A 25,045-nucleotide genomic window follows, 5' to 3' on the forward strand; every position below is an offset into this window, starting at 1 on the left:
GCTTCCATGATTTAGCTATTGTGAATAATGTTCTATAAACACAAGTGTACAAGTATCTTTTGGGGTGTGCTTTCAGTTCTTTTGAATATATGCAAAGGAGTATAATTTCTAGATCATATGGTAATTTCATTTTTAATTTTTAATTTTTTGAGGATCCTCGATACTAGTTTCCATGGTGGCTGCACCATTCAACATTCCCACCAATAGTGTACAAATGTTCCAATTTCTCTACATCCTCCCCAGATCTTGTTGCTTCCTGTTTTTGTTTTTATTTTGTTTTGTTTTGTTTTTATTTTTGATAATGACCACCCCAACAGTTTTTAAGTGGTATCTCATTGTGGTTGGATCTACATTTCTCTGATAATTAGTGATGTTGAGCATCTTTTCATATACAGTTGTTTATTCAGGTCCTTTTTTCATTTTTGAATATTATTTTTCTCTTGTTGAGTAGGGTGGCACTTTAAGACTATGTAAATGCCGTGTTTCTTATTAAACTTTTACTCTCCAGTTTTGGCATCCATTGATGTTTTCTGGCTGAATTATTACTAATTTTTTTGAATTTTTGCTACTTATTTCTAATTTCATCACTCCTCCTGTATTTCCCATTTAGCTTTCCACTATATGGAAATGCCTTCTCCACTCCCCACCTGTTTGTGTATTTATTTATCTCATTATGGAATTTAGTGCATCTTATGGGCTATAATCTGTTATTGTCATTATTTATTTGAACATCCCAATGGTTCCAGGTTTGGCTAGTGGGAGCCTTTTAAAAGTTTCTGTGTCCTAGTAACATGTCCCTATATTCTTTGGGTAGTTTTTTAATTGCTGGCACAAGAATTTCAGGTTCATCTTAAACCTTTCCTGGCACTGCCCTGGAATCAACCATTTCTCCAAGAATACTTGGCTTCTTTTAGTGGAGAATGATATTTAGAAACCAAGATCTAGACACTCAGTGTGCTCCCAGGTCCTCTCAGTAGGCAGAGCTAGGGAATATATGCATGCATGTATAGATATACACATCTGTATTTCCATATCTATTCATGGATTTTAAGAACGATTGTTTCATAGACATCTCCAGGACCAGTCCAGTATCATAGGGTTCATTCGAATTTGTTACACTGACAGCAAGATCCATTTTCCTTAGTATGTATTACCTCTTTGATGAATGCCCCTTGTATGTGATCATTCTGTAGTTATTTCTGAGCTCTCTGTGTGGATGCCCTCCTCATCCCACCTGGACTCTGGCACTTCCTACCAGGGCTCATGGGTGACCTCTATACTCGATGTTGGGCTGCCCTTAGCAGCACCCATTGCAAATGTCCCCATTGCCTCTCTTAGTTCTAATGCTCCATGCCAGGTGCCACACAGACACCCTTCTTGGCCCACCAGAACTCTGAAAGTTCTCACAAGTCTACCATTGCTGTCTCTTTTATGGACGCCTTCTTCATCTCATCTCAGTGTTGCTATCCCAAGTCAGGCTGCCACTGCCGCTCCCTGACATAGACCTGTCTGATCCTGCCCAAGTTGGACAACGTGGGCTGGCAGAAGCAGTCTTTAAGGAAGATTACCCAAAGCCTATGCAAATGACTCAGACAGGTCAACCATCTTCCACCCTGCTTCTTTCCTAACTCTGTCCTCCCCGTGGCCTCACTGATTAAACTTGAGTCAATGATTGTGCCTCCAGGCTGGTAAAGTCATGAATAACTTCTGGGATTAACTTACAAAATTCAGGTGAGCCAATCAGACGCCTCTTCTTTTGGGAGGGGGGTGGGAATTGGAGTTGGAGATTGAGTGACCAGGAAGTTTGGCCATGGGGCGGAAGTTCAAAGCATATTGAGAGCTGATAGGCTGAGAAAGGGGCCGTGGCAGCCAGGTTGAAGCAGTTGGCAAATGTAGCAGAGCCTAATGGAGAGAAGAGAAAGGGGAGCAGGTGTGCTGAGAAAAGCAGGTATGGTAGAGACATGCTATCTCTGGGAGATCTTGGCCTGGCCTTCTTTCCAGGCAGCGTGTCTGCTACAATTGCCATAAGGCCAGTGGTCTCCTCAGGGATGGGCTGAGACAGGTGTATGTCCAGCGTGGGCCAGGGATCCGGCACCCCTTCAAAATAATATTCTTTAAATATTGTTAGCATTTAATGTTACTTACTTTTTTAATGCTAGAAATAAAGGATTTATTATATGCACTTATCACATGGGAGTTCCTGAACCAGACAATTTTGTTGGAAAATAGCAAATAATTTAAAACCCATATAATAAAATGGACTACGCATTAATTGGATCCTGAACTTTCCGTCGACTGTGATGGCTGACTTGAGGCACATGTGAGTGGGCTGTTTTCAGTGTTGGTAGCTTTGCTTGCACATTGGTAGACAAGCTGAAAAAAAAATCCTCCAATAAATGTTTTCCTATGTACATCTGTGACTGGATTGGTGGTTCTATCTTGAGAGATTCTCTACATTATGTCTGCTGAGTGAAATGACGGAAGAACTTCTGAGGCTACTGATACATTTTGCCAAATTGCTTTAGACAAAATGAACAATGAGGGACTAGACTTTTACAGATCAATGATGGAAACCACTTAAAAATAGTTTTTAAAAAATCATTCTCTTCCCTATCAGGAGTATATGAGAGTGTCCTGTAGCTCCACAGCTACTCTGTGGAGGGAAAAAAGTTCTCGGCAATTGACAATTTTGTAGGCAAACAAACAAACAAAACAACAAAAATCAACCCTCCACTCCTACCATGGTATTTAGTGGTTTGAATTTGATAATGCAGTAGTTTTAAGTTACTTGAATTTGATTATTTACTTGTGAAATGGAGCACAATCTCTATTCTACCCTCGCCCCAAATCAGCCATCATGGGAGGAGAAATATTTTGGTTCCAGTTACTATATAGGAACCCAATCCCTTACTTTTTGTTTAAAAAAAAAATTATTCTGATTTTTCTAATTATCCTAAAGCTCATTGTGCAAGAAACAGTTCTGAAGTCTGTAAAATGAAAGATGAAAGCCCTATCTTTTTTTTTCTTTAAAGTTTTTTTTTTTTTAATTTGACAGAGAGACAGAGCATGAGTCGAGACAGAGGAAGAGGAAGGGGATGAAGCAGGCTCTCCACTGAGCAGGGAGCCTGATGTGGGGCTCTATCTCAGGACCCTAGGATCATGACCTGAGCCAAAGGCAGATCCTTCATTGATGGGAAACCACCATGCACTCAAAAAACCCCTTTAAACACAGTTGGGCTCATACTATATGTAGTGTTCTCTAAATTACTTTTCCTTCAAACACTATTTTTATAGTCAGTATGTATAAAAATTTACATAGTATTTCACTGCAATTTAGAAACCTGTCACTAGTGGTGAATATTCAGATTGCTTTCAGTTTTCAAATAACAATAAACAATGTAACAATCATTTACACTGAAGCGGGGGCTCTGCAGTGATGTCCCTAGCCTTGCTTTCCTTGCTCCCTGCCAGAGCCCTGGCATTTGGCACTGTGTGTGGCTCAGAGTGGAGCTGCAATTCATATCTTTTGAATAAATGAGTGAAAGTATTTTGTGAACACTTTTGCAAATGTGTGTAGAATAAATTTCTCAGATGTAAAGTTGTGCTCTCTCTCCCCAGACCTGTCTCATCCTGAAGTATCTTAAGTGGACTTCTACTTACTGAAATCAATACTTATTTCAGCACGAATTCTCCTTGGCTCAAACCCAACTGTCTAAAGGTCTATATTCACACCATGTCAACTTCACTTTTCACTCTATTAATTTTATACTTAACTGAGTTTCAAAGATATGCCTTTGTCAACATGAGCAACAAGAAGCTGCATATGAAATCAATTAGGTTATTTATTATTAGAAAAGTTTTGCTAATATCTAGATGGCCAGAGGCATGGCAAAACAATTCACAGAATAGAAAATATAAATATCCTGTAAACACATGAAAATGTAATTAATTCACTATTGGCTGGACCTTTATTAAATATCCACTACGTGCCATGTGCTGCTGTAGGAAATAAGATATAATGTAATAAAAAATGAACACCACTGCTCTCAAAGGGACAGGGACCTCGTGTTTCATGTCAAATGAAACTTATCACTACTAAACACCTTTTTCTTTTACCTACAAACCTGTCAATTGCCAAAAATTTTGTGAACTCTGCAAAGTAGTTGTGAGAAGAATACTTGTGTCTATACTCGGGGTGGGAACGGGCCATGATGCTCATATTCATCTAAATTCGTTTTTATTTTTGTATATTTTAAAAGTCAACTCTTTTATTTTTCCTTTCATCTAAAGCAGTTTGGAAAGATGTACCAAAAGCCTTCAAAACGTTTCTATCATTTCATCCAGTAAATCTAGTACTAAGAATTTATTAAGGAAATAATCATCAGCTCAGCCACACGTTTAAATAGAAGACATTTATTACAGGATTTTTAAAATAGCAAAACATTGGAAGGAACCTAAATGTTTGGCAATAGAAACACAATTGTTTTATATCTCTACCTTTATTTGGAAAGAAATTCTCCAAAATATTGGGATGATTATGGATGACTTTTACTTTGAGTTTTACACTTTTCTTCTTTTTCCAGATATTCATAGAGTGTGTTTATGTGTGTGCATGTGTGTGCGTGTGTGTGTCTGTGTGTGTGTTGATTTTTAAAATTATGGAAACATTTAAGAAAGTTGTTAGGGGCGTTGCTCTTTTCATTACTTTTTGCATGTACTTTATGTCTTTCATGAGAAATTTATTTCAGATATTATTTGCTTCCTATAGTACCTCCTTCTTTTGAATATAATCTTATCTATATACTGACCCTCTTCTTTTTGTTAAGAAAATTCCAGAGGCGGTGCATCTGAGTGGTTAGTTGGTTAAGCGGCTGCCTTTTAGCTCAGGTCATGATCCCAGGGTCCTGGGTTGGAGTCCTCCCTGCATTGGGCTTCCTGCTCAGCGGGAAGTCTGCTTTGCTTCTCCCTATCCTCTACCCCCTTCCTAACTTGTACTCTCTTTCTCTTTCTCACATAAATAAATAAAATCTTTTAAAAAAATTTCAAGAGGCAAATTTGAAACTTAAGGACTGCATCTGCGTAGAGTCTGATTTTGGCATTATATTCTTTTCTTAAGATCTAGTTTTCTGTATGTATATTTTCAAGTAGAGTGTATTTGTTCTAAGCCTTCTCAAACTCCTCACAAGTAAATGTAAAGACATGATGGTAGAACTCTCCTCTTTTCACCAAGAAATGCACTGGAACAAAAATCAGTAGTCGAGCAGGCTTAAGTAGACACGATGACTTAAGCTCTACCCAGCCTTTCAAGGGGGAAAGGTGGACCAATGGTTGTCACGAGTGGCATTATCTTGTTCACAACCTGTACTAAATTGTTCATGTCTTCAGCAAGAAATCATCTTTCCCCCTTGCAGATCTCCACTTGCCCCTTTTGCAGGGCTGGTACAACAATGAACCTGAGGACGAGTCCAACAGGTTCTGTCTCAGTCCTTCAGGTTTGCCTAAACACCACCTCTTGACTTTAGGCTAGCATGGCTCCAGAAATTTTTATGTCCAGGCTGTTGATTCTTCCTTGAATCTTTTTGGCCTTCCTCCAGATACTATAGATGACATATCTGTAAATGTAGGTATCTCACTCCCCCCTGTCTCCCCCCAATCTCCTCAAAATAGTCCAAGTCTGCAGCACCACCTCCCTCCTGCCCACTTTAATACCTCTATTTGCATGTATAAACACTTCCACTCACCTTGGAAAGTGTGGTTCCTGAAAATTCTTTCTTTCTTTTTTTTTTTTTTTTAAAGATTTTTATTTATTTATTTGACAGACAGAGATCACAAGTAGGCAGAGAGAGGGCGAAGCAGGTTCCCGCCGAGCAGAGAGCCCAATGTGGGGCTCAATCCCAGAACCCTGAGATCATGACCTGAGCCGAAGGCAGAGGCTTAACCCACTGAGCCACCCAGGTGCCCCTGAAAATTATTTCTGAGGTAATTGTATTTAAGGGTAAAGATTCACCTTAGAAAAAAATAAAATAATTGGGTGAGGAATAAATCACCCCTTACTACTCTAGTTCCTAGACCCCCTTTGCATCCAAAACCTTGACCTTGGCCTTCCTCTCCCCACCACACTCCAAGGCATATCCATACTATTTTGAGGCATCACCTGCCTTTCAGGAAAAAGTGGGTATGCCGAGCTGAAGGCAGGGATGAGATTAACGTCTGTATATTCTTGTCTTGATGCAAAACACCATTATGGGTATTCCAAATCCTGTTAGTTGATACATGTAGTTGAGAAACCCGTTTTATTTTTTTCCTCCCTCTTTGTAATGTTGAATTCTTGAAGTAGTTTTAGACCACACAGGCAGCCCTTAACCCTCAAACAGGTTAAGGTCCAACAAGTGACTTCATACATTGGTTTGACTTTTCCCACAAAAGCCTTGTCTTATAAGGTATTTGCCCCTGCCTAGTCATCTCATAATACGCCTGAAATACTATACATCTATGTAAAAAAAAAACTATATGAAGCAATGCTGGAAATGAGTAAACCAGAAAAGGAATACATTTGAATAAGACTTTAAAAAGTAAATACAGAAAGTTAATCTTTTCAAAAGAGGATTTACTTGGAAAATAATGAATAGGTAACCAGAGACACTTAACAGAGCTGGCAAAGAGAGGTCTGAGCATTCAGGGGCCATTGGCAAGGTCCTCTTATTCCTTTAGTTTTCCATTTTGAATATTTAAAGAAACCCAGAATTATATTATGTGCAATTGCACTTCAAAATATGTCTTACATTTTTCTTGATGCAGAAGCATCAATATCCCTACACTTAATGCGGGCCTGGTGTGGTTAGCCTTGGTAGAATTTTAAAGCTGATTTTCCAAAATGTATTGGATAAGAGTAAGAGGAAAGGGTCTGGCAAGAACTGACAAGGATTTCATGGGAAGTGAGGTCCCTAGGAGGAGAAGGGGGCAGGAGGACTGCAGGATTTGTCTGTGAGTCCCGAGGGGCCATAAAGGAGGGGCAGAGCAGCAGCCTTAGATGCTGGATTCTGGCTGTCATGCGTGTGACTGATGTGATGGGCCATCGTTAACAGGGTTCACAGGGCCAAGGGATATGAAAAGGCAGTGACCTTTACTTTTTGAAAATTGAACCTAAGTCAAGAAGACCAATTTTGATTAATGGCCGATAAACTTTTTCCAGATGTTTTCAACTGCTCTTTGCCCAATTCAGTGATTTCTTTTCCAGTCACATTGGAGTAGTAGTATCTCCGTCTCCGTTTGCTTCACAAATACCATCTAGGCATTCTCCTTCTGTGCTTTCCCTTGCCCCACAGTGTCCCACACTGCTGCTGGATGGAAGGGGTTTTGTTTTCATGGCAGACCTCAAATCTGGAGAGATCAAGTCTGGAGTGTGAGTGTATGGCGTGCAGTAGGTCCATGGGGTGGCCTGGAGGCACTCCCGCCTTCTGATCTTGTATCAGATATAGATATGCCTTACCTTGGCATGGGTGATGAAGGAGAGAGATACCCCTAGTTACTTGTCAACATCGGTGTGTTTTGTAGAATTAGAATCCCTGGTTTTCAGTTGGACACAAATCCACTTTGAATAAAGACCACAATGGCTGCCAGCTGTGGTAGAAGACTTTACAGACTTTCAGGTTGTGTCCTTCTCTCTCCATTTTCTGTAGCTAAAATTCTGATATGCTAATATCAGACCTGGACATACAGGTGAGGATAACGCCCTAGGGATGGCAGCTCTGAGACAGAGAGGTTCCTGGACAACTTTGTGAGACAGAACAACTGTATCAGTCTTAGACTGCTTACTCCAGGCTGTTTTATGAGAGGAAGGATAGATTTTTATTTGTGTAAGCCAGTATAAATGTGAGTGTTTGTTATAGTAGCTCAACTCATGGCCAAACTGGCACGTGGTGGAAAGAGGGGAGATGAATCAATGTAACTGGGTATTATATATATGTAAAAACTTGAAGAGTAGGTACCCCAAACATGGGTAGATGCAGACTGTAAGGAAATTCCCAGAGGCAGCAATTGTGTCTCGATGCTAAAGCATATCTAAAGCTGAGGCTTTAAAGAATGTATTAAAAGTGCAGGATTTCTAGGTAATGCAACACCTGGAAATGCACTGGGGATAAAAGACAACCACTTATCGCCATAATTCAATAAATGACTGAATGCATTCCCTGGAAGGAGTGATTAAAAATCCATCCCAATACTCTTTGGCTGACCTTAGGATCAATTTGAGGATTAGCATCCCACATTTGTGGAATTCAGATTTTAAGGAGGAAGGATTAGTGAAATGTGTTTTCTGAATATTTAAAAAAATATAGCATAGAGCAGAAAAATTCTTCAGTTAGGAAGAGAAAGCAGTGTCTGTACTTTGCAAGTTCACAGACGTGTTTCAAAGCAAACAGACTGAACTCTTTGAGCTATACAAACAGCAGATGTGAAGGGTAGTAATTCAACTAGATTTCCATCTCTGAGTCCACACACTTTATGAAGCGACTTTTGGTAGGCGTAGAAGATGTGTGGAAGCAGAGGTTATCAGACTTTCATGCCTTTGGACTTCTACAGGAATTTTTGTTCCTTCTGAGAACACTAAGACATTGTCTGCGTTATAGAAAGTTCAATTTCTCTAGGCAAAGATGAAGCACACTCTTTGCCTAGAATGGGTATATTATTTAATCAACTTAAATCATTAAAGCCACCTAAACCATGACTGATGTGAGGGTTTTGGCCAATGCCCTCGGATGGATTGGGGATGTGCCCAGCACCCTCCCACTCAGTATGCATCCGGAAGCTCTCCTTCCTTTCAGCCTGGAGAGAGGCTGTGTCTGGGGAGGGGTGCGGAGTCTGTGTTGTCTGGGAAGCACAGGGATGCATATCAATCCCTCCGTTTGGCGGGTAGCACAGACACACTGCCCTTTTATCCCGTCACTATGCGGGCCTTTCCTGTCCAGGAAATAAAATTCTTTACAACATCGATGGTGTTCTTAGTTACAGTAACAGCTCATAGTAGTTTGTGAAATACTTAAGAATTACAAAGTCTGCAGGTTATTTGTTTTTACATTGCCAGGAACCACATTTAGAGTGCAGATTTTAATCCTGGTGTTTGCCACATCCTTCTGACTAATCAACAAGTAGGTGTGGGACTTCTCTCCTGCACTCGTGACAGAACAAACTCCCGAAGCTGGAAAATCTCTAGCTCTTTTCTGGGGATAACGTCTGTTACTACCACCACCCAAAGAGTCAGTGACCTTTCTTGATCATACAGTGTTCTCTTCATGAATATATCTCTGTACACACTCTCTCCCTACCCTCCTGGTATTTCAACAGCACTCTTAAGGTAGTAAGTTCAGATTCTGAAGAACACTCCCAATTTAGGCAGATCTGCTAACAGTGTATTTGTTTCTGTTCTTCATTTCATTTTGCCTTAGCCTGACCCGCGTACCAAACACATGTATGTTAAAATATTCCACTTCTCAGTTCTACCTTTGTATCAACTAACTTCACCAGTTAGTGAAAGCAAAATCCTATCCATCGTGACCAGGTCTCTCTCCCTTAGGATCAAGGTGAGCTGTATCTCCCCCAATCTCTCTATGTCCCTTTAGACTTCTGTTTGTAGATCACAAGCCACCAAGATTGTTTGAATTACTGCTCTTTCTCTGTTCTTTCCAGGGACCTTGCAGCCCATCTGCCTCGAAGAGCCCCTTATTTCTTATGGTCTCACTTGTTCTTCACAATGTTTCTCTCACTCAGCACACAAGCTTCTCACTGTATTGACACACTCAAGCCTCACACTCAAATGCCTACTTCCTCATGCCCAGTAGCAAGCCGTGAATCAGCTTTTGCTTACTATCACTGGGAAGATTGACTGATCGACTGGTTTATTGATTGATTTTGCACGGTGAACATTTAAAATTCTATTTTATAGAGTATTACTCCTCTGCATGGAAATGGATAAAACTTCACATTCACTGCAGAGCCCCCAACACCACCACTGGCACGTCTCCCACTCCTGCCTTCCATACGGGTCTCAGCCCCACTCACCAGCCTTCGAGGAGACGACCACAATGCTTCCATTGCTCTGCTTCAGCATGGGCAAAGCAGCAACACTCAGGACCACGTAACTGAGGAAGTTGACTTCCATGCTTCTGCGCACGAGGTGGATATCACCACTAAATAGATTCATAGAAGTGTTGGTGATGTGGTTGAGAATAAGCATGTCTAGTCCCCCTGCAAGAGATGGCTGTGTTGAGAGAAACCATCTGGGGGGATACCTTTCCTCCCATTCTCCCCCTCCCCAAAGCTCCCTGGTGACCCTGAGAACAGAGTCCAGTAGAGGAGGGAGGAGAAGCGGCCTCACCCATGAGCTTTCCAGCTTGGGCAACAAATTGCTCTGCAAAGGTCATGTTCTCCATGGAGCCAGCAATGTAGTGTGCTGAGGCTGCTCCAAGCTCCAGACAGTGGGATACCACCTGCAGGGACATAGCAGCAATGGTGTCAGTCTTGGCTGCGGACTTCGGGGGCAATCTCTGAAGTAATGGGGGTTTAAATGGGAAGTTGCTTAGAACCCTGTTTTGGTAAGAATGGAAGGTGCCACCCGACACAATCTTGGCCCTCTGTTGGAAGTATTTCAGCGACGGTGTAAGTAAAGAAGTCATCACTGTGCTGGGGTTTAAGTTCATGGCTTGTGCTTATGAGTTTCTGAGAATAGAGGTATGTGAATCCATTCTTGGTGTGGATGCTAGTCTCTGTGTGAGTAGCCCTAAGTTTGTGAATGTTTATATCCTTGGGTTTGTAAGTCTGAGCATATGAGAAAGCATGTGTCTGAGAGTTGAAATGGGGACGAGAATATGAATTCACGAGTAGATACTGGAATTTTGGTCTCTGAGCACATATCTATATATCCATGATCCCAGATGTAAATGTGTGTCCATAGGCATGTCTATGAGAATAGATACATAGATAGCTATGTAGATAGAAAGAGAGAGAGAGATGTGTGTGTGTGTGTGTGTGTGTGTGTAAGCTTTAATCAAAGCTTAAATGCATTCTCTTTATATTCCTGTGGGTGTTTGAACCTGTGTGTGTGTATGTGTGTGTGTTTGTACCTGTGTATGGGTGTGCCAGTTTCTGTGTGTTGGCAGGTGTATGTGACATGTGTCCGTGGGTGCAGAACCCTCACCTTCTTTAGCGTTTCTTTAGACCTCGCTGTCACCACCACATGGGCGCCCATCTTTGCCAGATGATAGGCCATCTGTTCTCCAATCCCCTTGCTGGCCCCTGTGACAATCACTCTCTTTCCTTGGAGCATCTCTGTGAAACCCAAAAGGAAGTGAGGGCCATACCCAAGCCGGCAGCAGTCTTCCTTCCACTCTGGATGTGGACAACCTTACCTCAATGTCTAAAGATTATGAGCCCAGACCAACTTTTCTCAAACTGCAAAATCAATGAAGGAACAGTTCAACTCTTTCATAAACATGCTCTAAAACGGAGGCTTAGCTTGATTGCTCAAAACAAGCCTTCTTGCTCTCCTTCTTACAAATGTCCATAGACGGAGGCTTCAGCTCAGACACTGGAGTGCCAGACATTTCTGGACTATCCAATTTTACTCAATTGAAATAAGACTCAAAAAGTCATCAAAACACATGTGCTCATAGAAATTCCAGGGATTTTCCCTCACTACTATTTAGTCATCAGCTCCAGACTCCTTTCTGGTCTCCCACTTATCAGTCCCTCCTTAGAGCCCGATTATCTGCCTGTGCTGTAAATTTTGGAATTACCCTCATTTTTTGTAGGGAATCTGAAATTGCTTTCCATTAAGGGTGCCACATAAAGCATGGACTATTTGGCAGTCTGTTGGTGACATGCTTACCCCTCCCCACACTGCTATTATCCATATCCTTCCATGTCTGGAAGACACAGAAATCCAGTCCCATCTCAGGGTTCCTCTTGTTCAGCAACTCTGGGGTTCAGGAACTCATCCTGATCCTCAGAAACCCTCCAGCCACCCCTGTGTTTTTTTATCTATTCCTCCCAAATTAGATCCATTGGTACTTACCTGGTCTGAATTCCTCATTTGCGGAATAGTAGTAGTAGGCCAAGAAGAACCCCAGAATGGGGGGGAGATATTTTTTCATAAAAGCCATCAGACAGATAACCTGGCCCGAGGAGTCCTGTAGGACACACAGAGAGAACCTACAGAGCTTTCTACAACCTCCTAGGCAGGCAGCAGCCTCTGAATTGTGACATCAGGGACGGGGGAGGCTGGAGTAGTCTCAGGCAGTGCTAGCCAATTTCCCTGTCAGAGCAGCGATTGGCTTTGGGTGGGATCCCATTCGTCCCTGGCAGCCTGTGTGGTGGATTTCATAATGGACAATGTTTACTCCATTTCATTGAGCAAGAAGAGACTTCCAGATGGCCAAGCTCATGACTGTACAAAACTGGATTCCTGAACATCCCTACCCAGGGCCCATATTCCTCTTAACACCATTTATGCCAAGAATCAACGGTTTTTCAAAAGTGGTATGTCAAAGGCAGAGAGAAAGTATGTGCGGGGCTTCTGGGGAAATGTGAGTAATAGCAAATTCAAGCCAAATTCAAGCCAAATCTCACTCTTGTCCCCACCTCCCAGTCGGAAGCAATTAAAAATAACAGCACAAAACAGAAAAATAAGCTTAAGAAAATAATGTGCACATCTTGGGGGGGGGGAAAGCAAACAATTCCTATAGCCCTACACTCAAGTTCAATGAACAAGTATTACAACATCAAAGGGGAATGCAAGCCAGCCAGAACCCAGATGGCGGGAAACCCAAGACCGGTTCAAGACTCTCAGGCAAGTGCAACGGAACGTACACTTATTACTTTAACAGCAAATAAAAGAAGAAATAGCGAGTGCCAAAAACCAAACCAAAACAAAACAACAAGGCACTACGCTATTAAATTGGGTCTTGTAAATGCTACAGAGGAACAATATACATGAAGATGTAAGAAAGAGGGGATCTGGCCCAGGAGCAAACAGAACTGGCACCGATGAAGCAGAATTAGCCCACAAAGCCCACATCCAGCTAAAGACTGATCTAGTAACAATCAAAGGGCCAGAGGAGGAAACCCCTACTAATTTAGAATCATAGAAATAACCACAGAAATATAGAAATAACCACTTTGGTATGTTTGTAGCAAGAATTCAGTAAGCAACTATCCTCAAAAAGAGAATTTAAGATATATTATTGTTAAGCTTTTCAACTTCAAACCAACTAACCAAACATAACAATTCTCCCATCACTGAGCAAATATAGAATTCTTCAAATTTTAATTACAGTTGAGAAAACCATGGAAATGTTAGGATAAGAATAAGTACCCGTGTTTTGGGAGGAAGAATATGGGTTAAGGGTGGGGATCAGGGGATTCACTCAAGATTAAGAGAAATTGAGTTATAAGCCCAAGTACAGTGTATGGAAACATGCACTGAGTTTTCACTTCACAGTAAGGGGAAATAATTTAAGACCCAGAGGAGATGAAATAATTTGTCAACAAAGGCTCACAGCTGTGAAGTTCACTTCCTGAAAACAATGGAGATTTGACAACTGTTGAGGGCTAGCTAGAGCTCAAGGTTTATGGAGGACAAAATAGAAAAAAAAAAAGAAAGAAAGAAAGAAAATTCAAGTGGGAAATTACATTATATCCTGACAGAACTATAAGATATATATACATAATTTTATAAAGGGCTTTACGCTGCCAAGACATGTTACAGACTGGACTCCATTTTCATCTCCAGACGGAAGGAAATTTAAAGTTGCACTTTCTTAGTACTATCCTATTAATAGAAAAATTATAGAAAACAATGAAAAGTTACTTTAAAATATGATGCTGCTGAAATGGTGAGAAAGATAGACAGAGGGGTGCCTGGGTGGCTCAGTGGGTTAAGCCTCTGCCTTTGGCTCAGGTCATGATTTCAGGGTCCTGGGATCCAGCCCTGCCTCAGGCTCCCTGCTCAGTGAGAACCCTGCTTCTCCCTCTCCCACTCCCCCTGCTTGTCTTCCCTCTCTCACTGTCTCTGTCTGTGGAATAAATAAGTAAAATCTTAAAAAAAAAAAAAAGACTTTAAGATGCACTAAAGAAAGCATATTTAAGGAAAACAAGAGTAAAGATAAAAGATAAAACTGCAGGGCATCTGGGTGGCTCCGTTGGTTAAGCAACTGTCTTCGGCTCAGGTCAGGATCCTGGAGTGCTGGGATCGAGTCCCGCACCGGGCTCCCAGCTCCATGGGGAGTCTGCTTTTCTCTCTGACCTTCTCACCTCTCATGCTCTCTCACTGTCTCTCTCTCAAATAAATAAATAAAATCTTTTTTTTAAAAAATAAAGATAAAACTGCAGGTGATAAAACATAAAACAAATCGATCAACTATTGCTGATTTTTGGCTGGACTAAAAAAATGAAGTCTACATTGTGCTGCTCAAAAGATCCACGTAGACATAAAAAGGCACAAAAGAAAACACAGACAGTTTAATAATTAGCTATTGTGCTAGACAAAAAGGATACAGAAAAAGCATTCAATAAAGTAATTTTCATGAACTAGATGAAACAGGTTTTATCCGGTAAAATGCATTTGTGAGAAATGAGGACACCATGTAATGGTAGATGATATATGAAGTCTTAGCAGTTCTCCAAATTTTTGGTCTTGGGATCCCTTTACAATCTTTAAAAATTACCAAGGCTCTCCATTTTTGTCTAGAGGCAGATCTTGGAGATACTATAGGTTCAATTCCAGACCCCCACCAAAAAGCAAGTATTACAATAAAGTGAGTCCAATGAGGTTTTTGGTTTCCCAGTGCATGTAAAAGCTATGTTTATATTATACCGTAATCTATTTAGTGTGCAATTACATGATGTCTTTAAAATATCTATACTTTAATTAAGTTCTTTATTGCTGAAAAATGCTAACCATCCTCTGCATTTTCTGCTAGTTTTCATCTTTTTGCTGGTGGAGGGTTTTCCCTCAATGTGGATGGCCGCTGGGGGGCAGGGTGGTAGTTGCTGGTGGTTGGGTGGCTGTGGCAATTTCTTCAAATAAGACAACGGTAAAGTTCGTCACGTTGATCGACTCCTTTTTTTGTGAATGACTTCTCTGTAGCATATAATACTACAGAAAGAAGTAGAACTTCCTTCAAAACTTGGGAATCAAGACTCTCAAACCCTGCTGCTGCTTTATCAACTAAGTTTATGCAATATTCCAAATATTTTGTTGTTATTTCAAAAATCTTCACAGCACCAGGAATAGATTGCTTCTTATGAAACCACTTTCTTTGCTCCCGCATAACAAGCAACTCTTCCTCCATTAAGTATTCTCATGAGATTGAAGCAATTCACCCATCCCTTCAGGCTCCACTGCTAATTCTGGTTCTCTTGCTATTTCCACCACATCTGCTGTTACTTCCTCCACTAAAGTCTTGAACGCCTCAAAGTCATCCATGAGTGTCAGAATCGCCTTCTTCCCAATTCCTGTTAGTGTTAATATTTGAACCTCTCTCCATGAATCATGAATGTTCTTAATGGCACTAGAATGGTGAATTCTTTCCAGGAGGCTTTCAATTTACTTTGCCTAGATTCATCAGAGAAGTCATTATCTATGGCAGCTATAATTTTATGAAATGTATTTTGTTAAAAAATTATTTATTTAAGAGAGAGAGGGGGAGAGAGTCAGAGACAGCATGGGCAGGAGGAAGGACAGAGGGAAAGGGAGAAGCAGGCTCCCTGCTGAGCAGGGAGTCCAATGTGGGGCTTGATTCTAGGACCCTAAGATCATGATCTGAGCCAAAGGCAGATGCTTAAACAGACTGAGCCACCTAGGTATCCCAAAATGTATTTCTTAAGTAAAAACACTTGAAAGTCAAAATTACTCCTTGATCCATGGACTGCAGAATGGATGTCGTGTTAGCAAGCATGAAAACAGCATTAATCTAATTCTACGTCTCTATAAGAGCCCCTTGGGTGACAAGGTGTATTGTCAATGGACAGTAATATTTTGAAAATGATTTCTTTTTTCTGAGTAGTAGGTTTCAACAGTGGACTTAAAATATTCTGTAAGTGGGTAAGCTGTCATCCAGGCTTTGTTGTTAGAGCTAGAGCACAGGCACAGTAGATTTAGCATCATTCTTAAGGACCCTAGGATTTTCAGAATGGTAAATGAGCACTGGCTTCAACTTAAAGTCACCAGCTGCATTAGCCCTTAACAAAAGAGGTAGTTTGTCCTTCGAAGCTTTGAAGCCAGTCATTGACTTTTCCTTTTTAGCTGCAAAAGTCCTTAGGTGGAATCTTCTTCAGAGAGAAAGCTGTTTTGTCTACACAGAAATCTGTTGTTTACTGTAGCCATCAGTAATTATCCTAGCTCGATCTTCTGGATAACTTGCTGCTTCCCCTTGAACTTTTAGGTTATGGAGATGGCTTCTTTCCTTAAACTTCATGAACTAACCTCTGCCTCTTCTGCAGCTTCCTCACCTCTCAGCCTTTATGGAATTGAAGAGACTTAGGGCCTTGCTCTGGATCAGGCTTTGGCTTAAGGGAAGGTTATGGCTGTTTGAACTTCCCTCCAGACCACTCATATCAGTAATAAGGCCGTTTCACTTTCTTATCACTTGGGCATTAGCTAAAGCAGCACTGATAATTTCCTTCAAGAACTTTTCCTTTGAATTCACAACTGGACTAGCTGACACAAGAACACCAGCTTTCAGCCTACCTTAGCTTTTGACTCACCTTCTTCACTAAGGTAAATCATTTCTAGCTTTTGATTTAGAGTGAGAGATGTGTAACTTTTCCTTTCACTTTTTCCTTTCACCTGAAAGGCCACTGGGGGTGATTAGTTGGCCTAATTTCAATATTGTGTCTCAGGGAATAGGGTGGCCTGAGGGAAGGGAGAGAGATGAGGGAACAGCCAGTTGGTGAGGAGTCGGAACACTATTTATTAATTTCGCCATCTTAGATAGGCACAGTGTGTGGAGCCCCAAAACAATTACAACAGTGACATCGAAGATCAGTTATCATAGACCATAACAAATATAATAATGAAAAAGTCTGAAATATTGTGAGAATTGTCCAAGTATAACACAAAGACACAAAGTTAGCAATGTTGCTGGTAGACTTGCTTGATCCAGGGTTGATGTAAACCTTCAGTTTATAAAAACACAATATCTAAAAACACAACACAATACAGTATCTATAAAGCAAATAAAACAAAATGCAATAAGATGAAGTGTGCCTATATGTGGTTTTACTATTGATATTGATATATTAGAAATTGAGACTGAGGGGGCACCTGGCTGGCTCAGTTGGTAGAGCATGTGACTTTTGATCTTGGGGTTGTGAGTTCAAGCCCCATGTTGGGTGTAGAGATTACTTAAACTTTTTTTTTTTTTTTTTAATTAGTGGCGGCTCCTTTAAAAGAAATTAGGACTGAGATTTTTTTTTTTTAAGTAATCTCTGTGCCTAATATGGGGCTTGAACTCATAACCCTGAGATCAATGTTCCATGCTCTACCAACCGAGCTAGCCAGTCACCCAAGACTGAGAACTTTTTTCAATTCAAGAATATATAAGTATACATGTATTATGCTTTGTATTATCACACATCCTGTAGCTTCTAGAAAACTTACGAAAGAATAAGAAAAAAAGCAAATGATGTCTTAGCATGATTATGGAAATAGTGGACCTTTCAAACCCCCAAAAGGGTCTCAGAGATGCATTACTGCCACACTTTGAACAGATTATGTAATAAACATTGATCCAAGGTATGTCCATATCTTCATGCCTGGTTCTCTTATTAGTTTATAAACTCCTGGAGGATGCGACTGGATCTTTTTGTCTTTATTTCTTTCCATCTCCCCCTAGTCCTGCTCCAAAATAGACATTCAATGAACTTTGCTGTTTTAGTATATCTGAGATGCTGCAGCAATGAGAAAATTGCTGTATTTCTGCAACCTGATTTATCCAGGGCAATCACTGGGACTCAGCATTCCGGTTAGAACTTTTAGCCCCACTCCCTACTCCTTTTCTAGTGGTTCTCAACAAAATAACACTAAATAAATAAATAAATAAATAAAACAAAAGGAAATATGAATGTTGCACCTAGCAATTGTTTGGAGTCATATTTTTCACCATTCAAGTAAAATTCCTTTCACTGCCATGGCAACGAAGCTAGCTGTTCACTCTACTCCTTGATGCTGGCCCACATACACTTTAGAGCAGGCTTCCCATGAAATACCTAAATACAACCTGGCAGTTTTAAAAAATGCAAAGTGGGTCCCTCTCAGCTGGAGGCACATGTCCCAGCCCAGCAAGGAATTCTGATTTGATCATTCTCACCTGAATATATGGGTCAAGAAGTAGGAAGGTGAGAAGAGCAGGACATTAAATGGGAAAGTAACTATAAGGAATGGGCCAGATCTGATAGGACTAATATATTAGTGGGTGGTAGTACTGTGAGGAGAGGCAGCCAAAGAGGAATTTCTATGCATTTGGCACTTGGCATAAGATGTGGATATTTGGCATAAGATGTGGATATTTGGCATAAGATGTGGCTCATGAAAGGTGCACCTGTCATTTCTGACGCAGCAGCAGCTATGGGGGGTTTTCAGGACTGTTTAGTAGCTTTGTTAAGTGGTCTTTTCTTTTTGAAAACTAACCCCACCAGGGGAAGAGTGGGAAGACCTCTGAGTAAAAGGTGGGTGAACCTTTTCATTTTGGAGATTCTCCCTTCCCTGGGAAAACACCGACAACATGCTGAAACAGGAAAGGAGCTTATCATATTAAAATGCATAAAATTCTCCCTTTCTTTTTACCTTTCCCACCCATCCAGTTTCTCAGGTCTGATTTTTTAGGAACTCAATCTGCGCATGGCTGCCACAATTTGTTCCAAGTTATGGACACAACCACCACTTTATATCATTTTATCTAATAACACAGTTTCCTTCTATTAACACATTTCCCCCTTACTTTCCCCCCACCCCCATATATCTAATGAGGTGTGGGGGAGAAGTTCTTTGTCAACCCTTCTGCATGAGCCTGCTCCTAAGGGACAGATTTTTCTCATCTTTTCTAACTAATGGAATCTCATAGTCAAGGAAAATAAACTAGACATGGGATAAACTGCCCTGTGTATGCTGTCCTGCCCTCACCCGTCACATATGGTCTGTGGCCAGGAGAATGTTGGGGCAGACTACCTGGAATCCATTTGTGTGGGAGAGCCAAGATCCTCTTGGGAAAGAACAGGTACCTGATGAGGCCTGAAGCATGGTCTGATCCCTGCCCCTCAGTGGGAGTGGGGCAGAGACAATTCTAAACATGCTGTAGTTGCAGTTTTTCAGGTTTTTCCTTTGGCCTAACTCCCATGGATTTGCATCTGAGCATGGAGGAGAGATAGGGCCCACCTACAGTAAGTGAAAAAGTTATTCTCTGGCAACTTTGGTAAAGTAGTGGTAGCACATGAGGACCAGTGGAAGAAGCCCACACAGCTCACACTTTTGAGCTTTGGCCCATCTTGTGTTTTTTCTTGGTCATTCAGTCCAGCTTTCAGGAAGCCCATCAAGGTGGCATGGCAGCCTCAGCTGGGTGGGTTTCTTTAGGGTTCACATGCCTTCAGCATTAGAGAGAAGCCACTTCCCTTTGGTGGGAAGCATGTTTGCCAGATTAACAAATAGAAATCCAGGACACCCAGTTAAAGTTGAACTGAAGAATATGTTTTTTAGGATATATATAATCAATAAATATATATAAACTATGGATATATGTATATATTTATACACACACAACAAATACATTTTGGGGCTATGTGTCAGGGAAGAAAATTTTTCCTCTGCTTTTTAAGGTTCTTCTAGCTGGTCTAAGAATCAAAATCGACTTAAGACAGATTAATGGGAGAAAGTAAAAACTAAAGTTTAATAACATGTATGCCTCCTATTTACCTGGGAGAGATCCAGGGAAACTAATACCCTGAAAAGGCTGAAGCTACCCCCGAAATACTTTCTCCAGCTAAAGACAAAAGATGTTGTGTGGGGGGAGTCAGCTCTAAGTTACCAGGAAAAGCATAGTAGTCAAGTGTAAAGTTATTATGCAGATTTAAGTCCCTGCTTTCTCCATTGATAACAGTTTCTAGAATATTTAGAGTCACCTCCTTCCTCCTGTACTGAAGGATACACCCTTACAAATCGAGATTTTTCCCTTATAGATGTAAATGTCTCTTACAAAAAGGTAACTTCTACTTGTTTTTCAGAGCTTCTCTTGTGCCTGCAGTTTATTAAAAATAACCAAATTAGAATAATCAATGTGTGAAAAATACATATCTTGGGGTGATAAAATTTCCCTCCCTACAACAGAATGGGATATACTTATACTAAAACAGTATTCATTGTTTATCTGAAATTCAGGTTTAACTGAGCATTCTGTGTTTTATCTGGCAATCCCAGAAGTGGCACAGAGCTTTGGGAACACTGGAATACTGGGCCTTAGGTGTCAGCAAAACATTCTTGACCATGGCTATTGATAGCAGAGGTCAGACTACCTCATCCACTTTCACACAATGAAAACCAGCAGCCTGGCCATAGACAGCCCCCAAAAGGGCCCCTAAGTAGGAAGGAGGAAAAGGAATATACATGCCCTATGGTGGCTGAAGGGAGATTTCACCTGCTAACATTTATTTAGTACTTACTATGGGTCAAGTCCTATGAATGAAAAGCAAATAAAATGCTTTCTAAGTCCCAGAAGAAGACAGACAGGGAAGCAAATGAAATGTATAAAGAGTTACTAGTGATATGGTAGAAGTCTGTGGTGGAGGCTGTGGAGGACATGAAGAATTTCCTCTGCTCTTCAAAGTCATTCTAGCTGGACTCATCATCAAATTGAGAAAAGGTAGATTAATGGGAGATTAATGTAACAGTTTTATACATATGGGGAATCCACAGACATGGAATTCCAAAGACAGTGAGGCAACATGAGACTTATATGAGCTAAGGAGAGGGGTAGGAGTCTGAGGATACAAAAGATGGGGGGAGTCATTAGCAGAAGGGTGAAAGGAGATGTTTGGAAAGCAAAGATTGCCCCATTATGCAGATAAGTTTCTTAGGTAAAGAGGAATCTCCCCTCTAGCTCTCTTCTGGGTAGAAGCAGGGAGTTGAGGGGGAGATAAAGAGCTTTTCCTGAATCTGCTGGGTTTTAACTGCTTTTAACTCAAAATAATGTTTAAGTCAAAGTGGCCCATCTTGGGGCAGTCTGCAGTTCCGTCCTCTGAAACTTCCCTGGCATTTCTAAAAGTTGAGCCTGTAAATTGTCTAAGCTCATTGAACCAGTCTCAGCAATAGGTCAGTTTAGTTAAAATCATTTCAGGAGGAGGTATTTGAGGTGTGTCCTCAAAGTTAGGCCTATGGTTCAAGCAATGAGGTATTAAATAAGAGACATTTCGATGAAAACAAAGAAAAAACAATGGTTAATGATTGAATCAAGTTATAAACCAGTTTCTGAATTCTGAGGGAAAATTTCTCTTGAGAGAAAATTTCTAGATGTCAAGCTTGAAGCATCTTCAAATAGTGTGACAGCAGCCAGTGACAGATTTTCCTGGTTTGTAGTTTGAATGTCTTCGGTGATATTTTTGCCCACAAAGCAGCAGGCATGAAGATTGCCTATATGTGAGCTGTTGTGGTGATTTCTCGGAAGTTTATATCAAGTTGTTTGTACTTAGTTTGCAGGGCTTCAGGACAAAGGGCATTTTAGTTCTCAAATGAATCTAACTCAGGATATGGGAGAAAAAGCAAAAACTTTACTTTGCAGGATTGTAGCCAGGTATTGGAGGACACTGGAAGAAATCAGGTTCTGGTCTAGTTTATAGTGAACAGTATCTATATTTGCTCAGGTCTGTTGTTGAAACCTATTTTCTCTCTACAGTCCCCCCGATTTCTACCAAAGATAGCCAGACTAATAATTTGTTTGCAAAAGAAGTCTAGTTTCAAAAACAAGCAAACAAACAGACAAAAAACAATTGACCTGATTATTTACCTAAGTGCAGCAAGAATAGCGTTGGCCACAAAGACTTTTTAAAAACCTGCTTTGCAGGCACCTGGGGAACTCAGTGCGTTTAATCTCTGCCTTTGGCTCAGGTCATGATCTCAAGGTCCTGGGATTGAGTGCATCAGACTCCCTGCTTAGCAGGGAGCCTGTTTCCCCCCCTCTCTCTGCCTGCCTCTCTGCCTACTTGTGATCTATCTCTCTCTGTCAAATAAATAAATAAATCTTAAAAAAACAAAACAAAACCTGCTTTGGGGCACCTGGCTGCCTCAGTTGGTAGACTGTGCAACTCTTGATCTCAGGATCATGGGTTTGAGTCCCATAGGGGTTGTAGAGATTACTTAAATAAATAAAACATTAAAACTTGCTTTGCTGTAAGTTTTCATGAGGTATCTAGATTGAGTTCTTAATCTTTTGAGGCCAGAGACTAAGTCATATATTGTCATCAGACTTCGCCTGCAATACTTGTGGACTTGGGTTAATTCCTCTCTTCTTGAGGTCCCCCAAATATCCTGAGGTTCCTGTACCTGCCACAAAGTGACTTTACTCACCAAATAGCCTGCTGGGAACTCTGAAAGCAAGGTATCAGGCTGATATTTCCAAGGGACTTTATTGGCTCCATAAAGTCAGCCTTAGTTCCTTAAAGTTGTGGGGTCATATCTATGTCTGGTCTATGTATGTCTACCTCAAATACGAAATTTCAGTCAAAGTCTTGGTAATATAACCAATGTTTCCAATTTCCTTGTATCTTGTTACAAGGAGAACAGTTTCTTAGTAAACTTATGCCAGTAAATATATTGCCATGAAAATATAAAGAACACTCCCTGAGAGCTTTTAAATTCTGGAGGGACAGGGTAGGGAGGAAAAGATAAATGTTTCAATTCTGATTACAAAGGTATAATTTCTCACACTGCTATAGGTGAGTCAGCTTAAGAGAAAAAGTTTCCTGAAAGGTGAATCAGCTTAAGAGATTCAGCTTGAAAGAAAAAGTCAAGAGAAAAAGAGAAATTTAAGAGAAGAAGTTTCCTGAAATCTGAAAAAACAAAATATTTAAAAATGTCATCAATGGTGTAAACAAAAAGTAAAAATGATAGTTGTCTTCTTCATTCAGTCCCCAAGTTGTTAATTCTTTGATTCCAGTTTTACCACTAGTTTTGGAAATTCTTACCTAGTTCAATTTTACAATTTTAAGGTTATCAGAAATCCGTACTCAGAATTTTTTTCTCAGTCTCACTTAAGATGAAATACATTGACAACAGCATTGAAATGAAACAGTAACTTTAAATGAAAAGACTTACAAATGACCAGGGTTAACGATCTGATTAGACTTCATTACAATGCAATGGACAGAGAAATTTGGTTATTTCTGTGACACACAGCACTCCAAGAAGATAACATACCAGGACATCAGATTTCTAGGAGTGTCATACAATTTTTAGAACACTTAGTTTAATAAAATATCTATATAAATATAACCCAAGAGGGTTTAGTAACACTTATTTGACAATGCTTCCCATGTAATCTAACATGCCAAATAAGCCTACTTAATTTAATTTCTTACAAAATCTTTGAAATGTTCCAGGAGTGCTCTGGTCAAAAGATTTCATTTTAGAATTTCATTTTGGGATCATAATTATTATGAAACATTGTTTTATTATGTATTTAACCAAATTGACAATAGAAGATTTCAAAGGAAAATACAAAAGGTTAAATAGTTGTAAGCAAAATTTAGCCTTTTGAATATTAGCACTCAGTTTTCTTAAGTAATCAGACTTGATAAATATAGGAAATTATTTTGGGAAAACACAGAATGCTTGTTTTCTAGGCAGGTAGCTTTAAAGGTGAAAAAAACCTTTTGTTTGCCACTTCTTATTAAGAGCAGACCAATAGTTCAAGAAAACGTTGTCCTTTTATCAAAGAGAAAGACAAAATTTTGATTTTGCGTCAGTGTATTTTTAATATTAAAACTCATCTATTTACTTAAATTGACTCTAATGTTAGCCAGTACTAATGACACATAAAATTCCTTTCCAGATTTCTTTTCCATAAACCTGCAACATTTTTACACTCGGATTTTGTCCTATGTCTTCCCTCTTTAAATAACCAGCCTCACTTTAGGACAAAATTACTTTCTTTTCCCTCAACAAAAATGTTTTCCCTTTCCTCATGCTTCTTCTTCTTCTTCTTCTTCTTCTTCTTCTTCTTCTTTTTTTTTTTATCCCCAGACACACATCTTACTTTCCTTGCATACAAAGTTATTTCCTTTATTATTTTCAGTAGTCTTAATTATATTTATTAAAATTTTTCTCTTAGAAATCTTAATTTCTAAAGAAATCTAAGTATTAAGCAATTTGTGAACTGTTATACCAGTCTTCTTTAGGTTGGCAAATTTATAAATACACTTTAAAATTTTTAGAAGTGTGTGTTTTTCATAGTACAACCCTTCAATAAAGCACAAACCATGTTTACTAGCAGACCTGAATTTATCGTTAGTTTCTCTGTAAGTAAGCAAAATTAAATAAACCAATGGTCAGTACTTAATCTTTTATTATTTTTTCTTGTTTGGAAATGATCTAGATATTTAACAAATTTAACAATGTATCATTTAACTTAGCAAAACTTTGTAAAGTTTCAGGTTACTAAAGATTTTGGAAGCTATTTAAAAGTTTACCTACAAACCTTTTCTCTTTTTACATCCATTTAATCTACTTGTTCTTAACAATTGTGTTTAGATTACCCACAAAACATCATGAGGCATTAGACAAAGTCAATGATTATTTGAAGATTTTTTTTCTTTTGACAACTTTTGCAATAGAGATGTAGCATGAACTTATTTGATTTTCAGTAAATATAGGCAGAATAAAATTTTTACATTTAATGCTGATAACTCTAAAGATATGTTTATTTTAATTAGATAAACAACTTCAAATAGGCTTTTTAATACTGAATATTTTCCCAGATCATGTGAACCGGAAAAACATTTGGGTTAGTTT

General features: G+C 39.8%; 1 protein-coding gene and 1 non-coding gene across 2 annotated transcripts in view; one reads left to right on the plus strand and one right to left on the minus strand.

Moving 5' to 3' along the window:
• Positions 1-25,045, minus strand: part of HSD11B1 (hydroxysteroid 11-beta dehydrogenase 1) — a 50,235-nt gene that overhangs the window by 15,037 nt on the left and 10,153 nt on the right. The window contains 5 exon segments of the mRNA XM_044267489.1: positions 10,057-10,242; positions 10,373-10,484; positions 11,192-11,322; positions 12,068-12,164; positions 12,166-12,182. Of these exon segments, the coding sequence (XP_044123424.1) occupies positions 10,057-10,242; positions 10,373-10,484; positions 11,192-11,322; positions 12,068-12,164; positions 12,166-12,182 (543 nt within the window).
• On the plus strand, positions 17,316-17,388 carry TRNAK-UUU. Its single transcript has one exon. It is a non-coding gene; the product is annotated as a tRNA-Lys (tRNA).

Source organism: Neovison vison, chromosome 10 (genome assembly GCF_020171115.1).
Source record: "Neovison vison isolate M4711 chromosome 10, ASM_NN_V1, whole genome shotgun sequence".
Classification (NCBI taxonomy): domain Eukaryota; kingdom Metazoa; phylum Chordata; class Mammalia; order Carnivora; family Mustelidae; genus Neogale; species Neogale vison.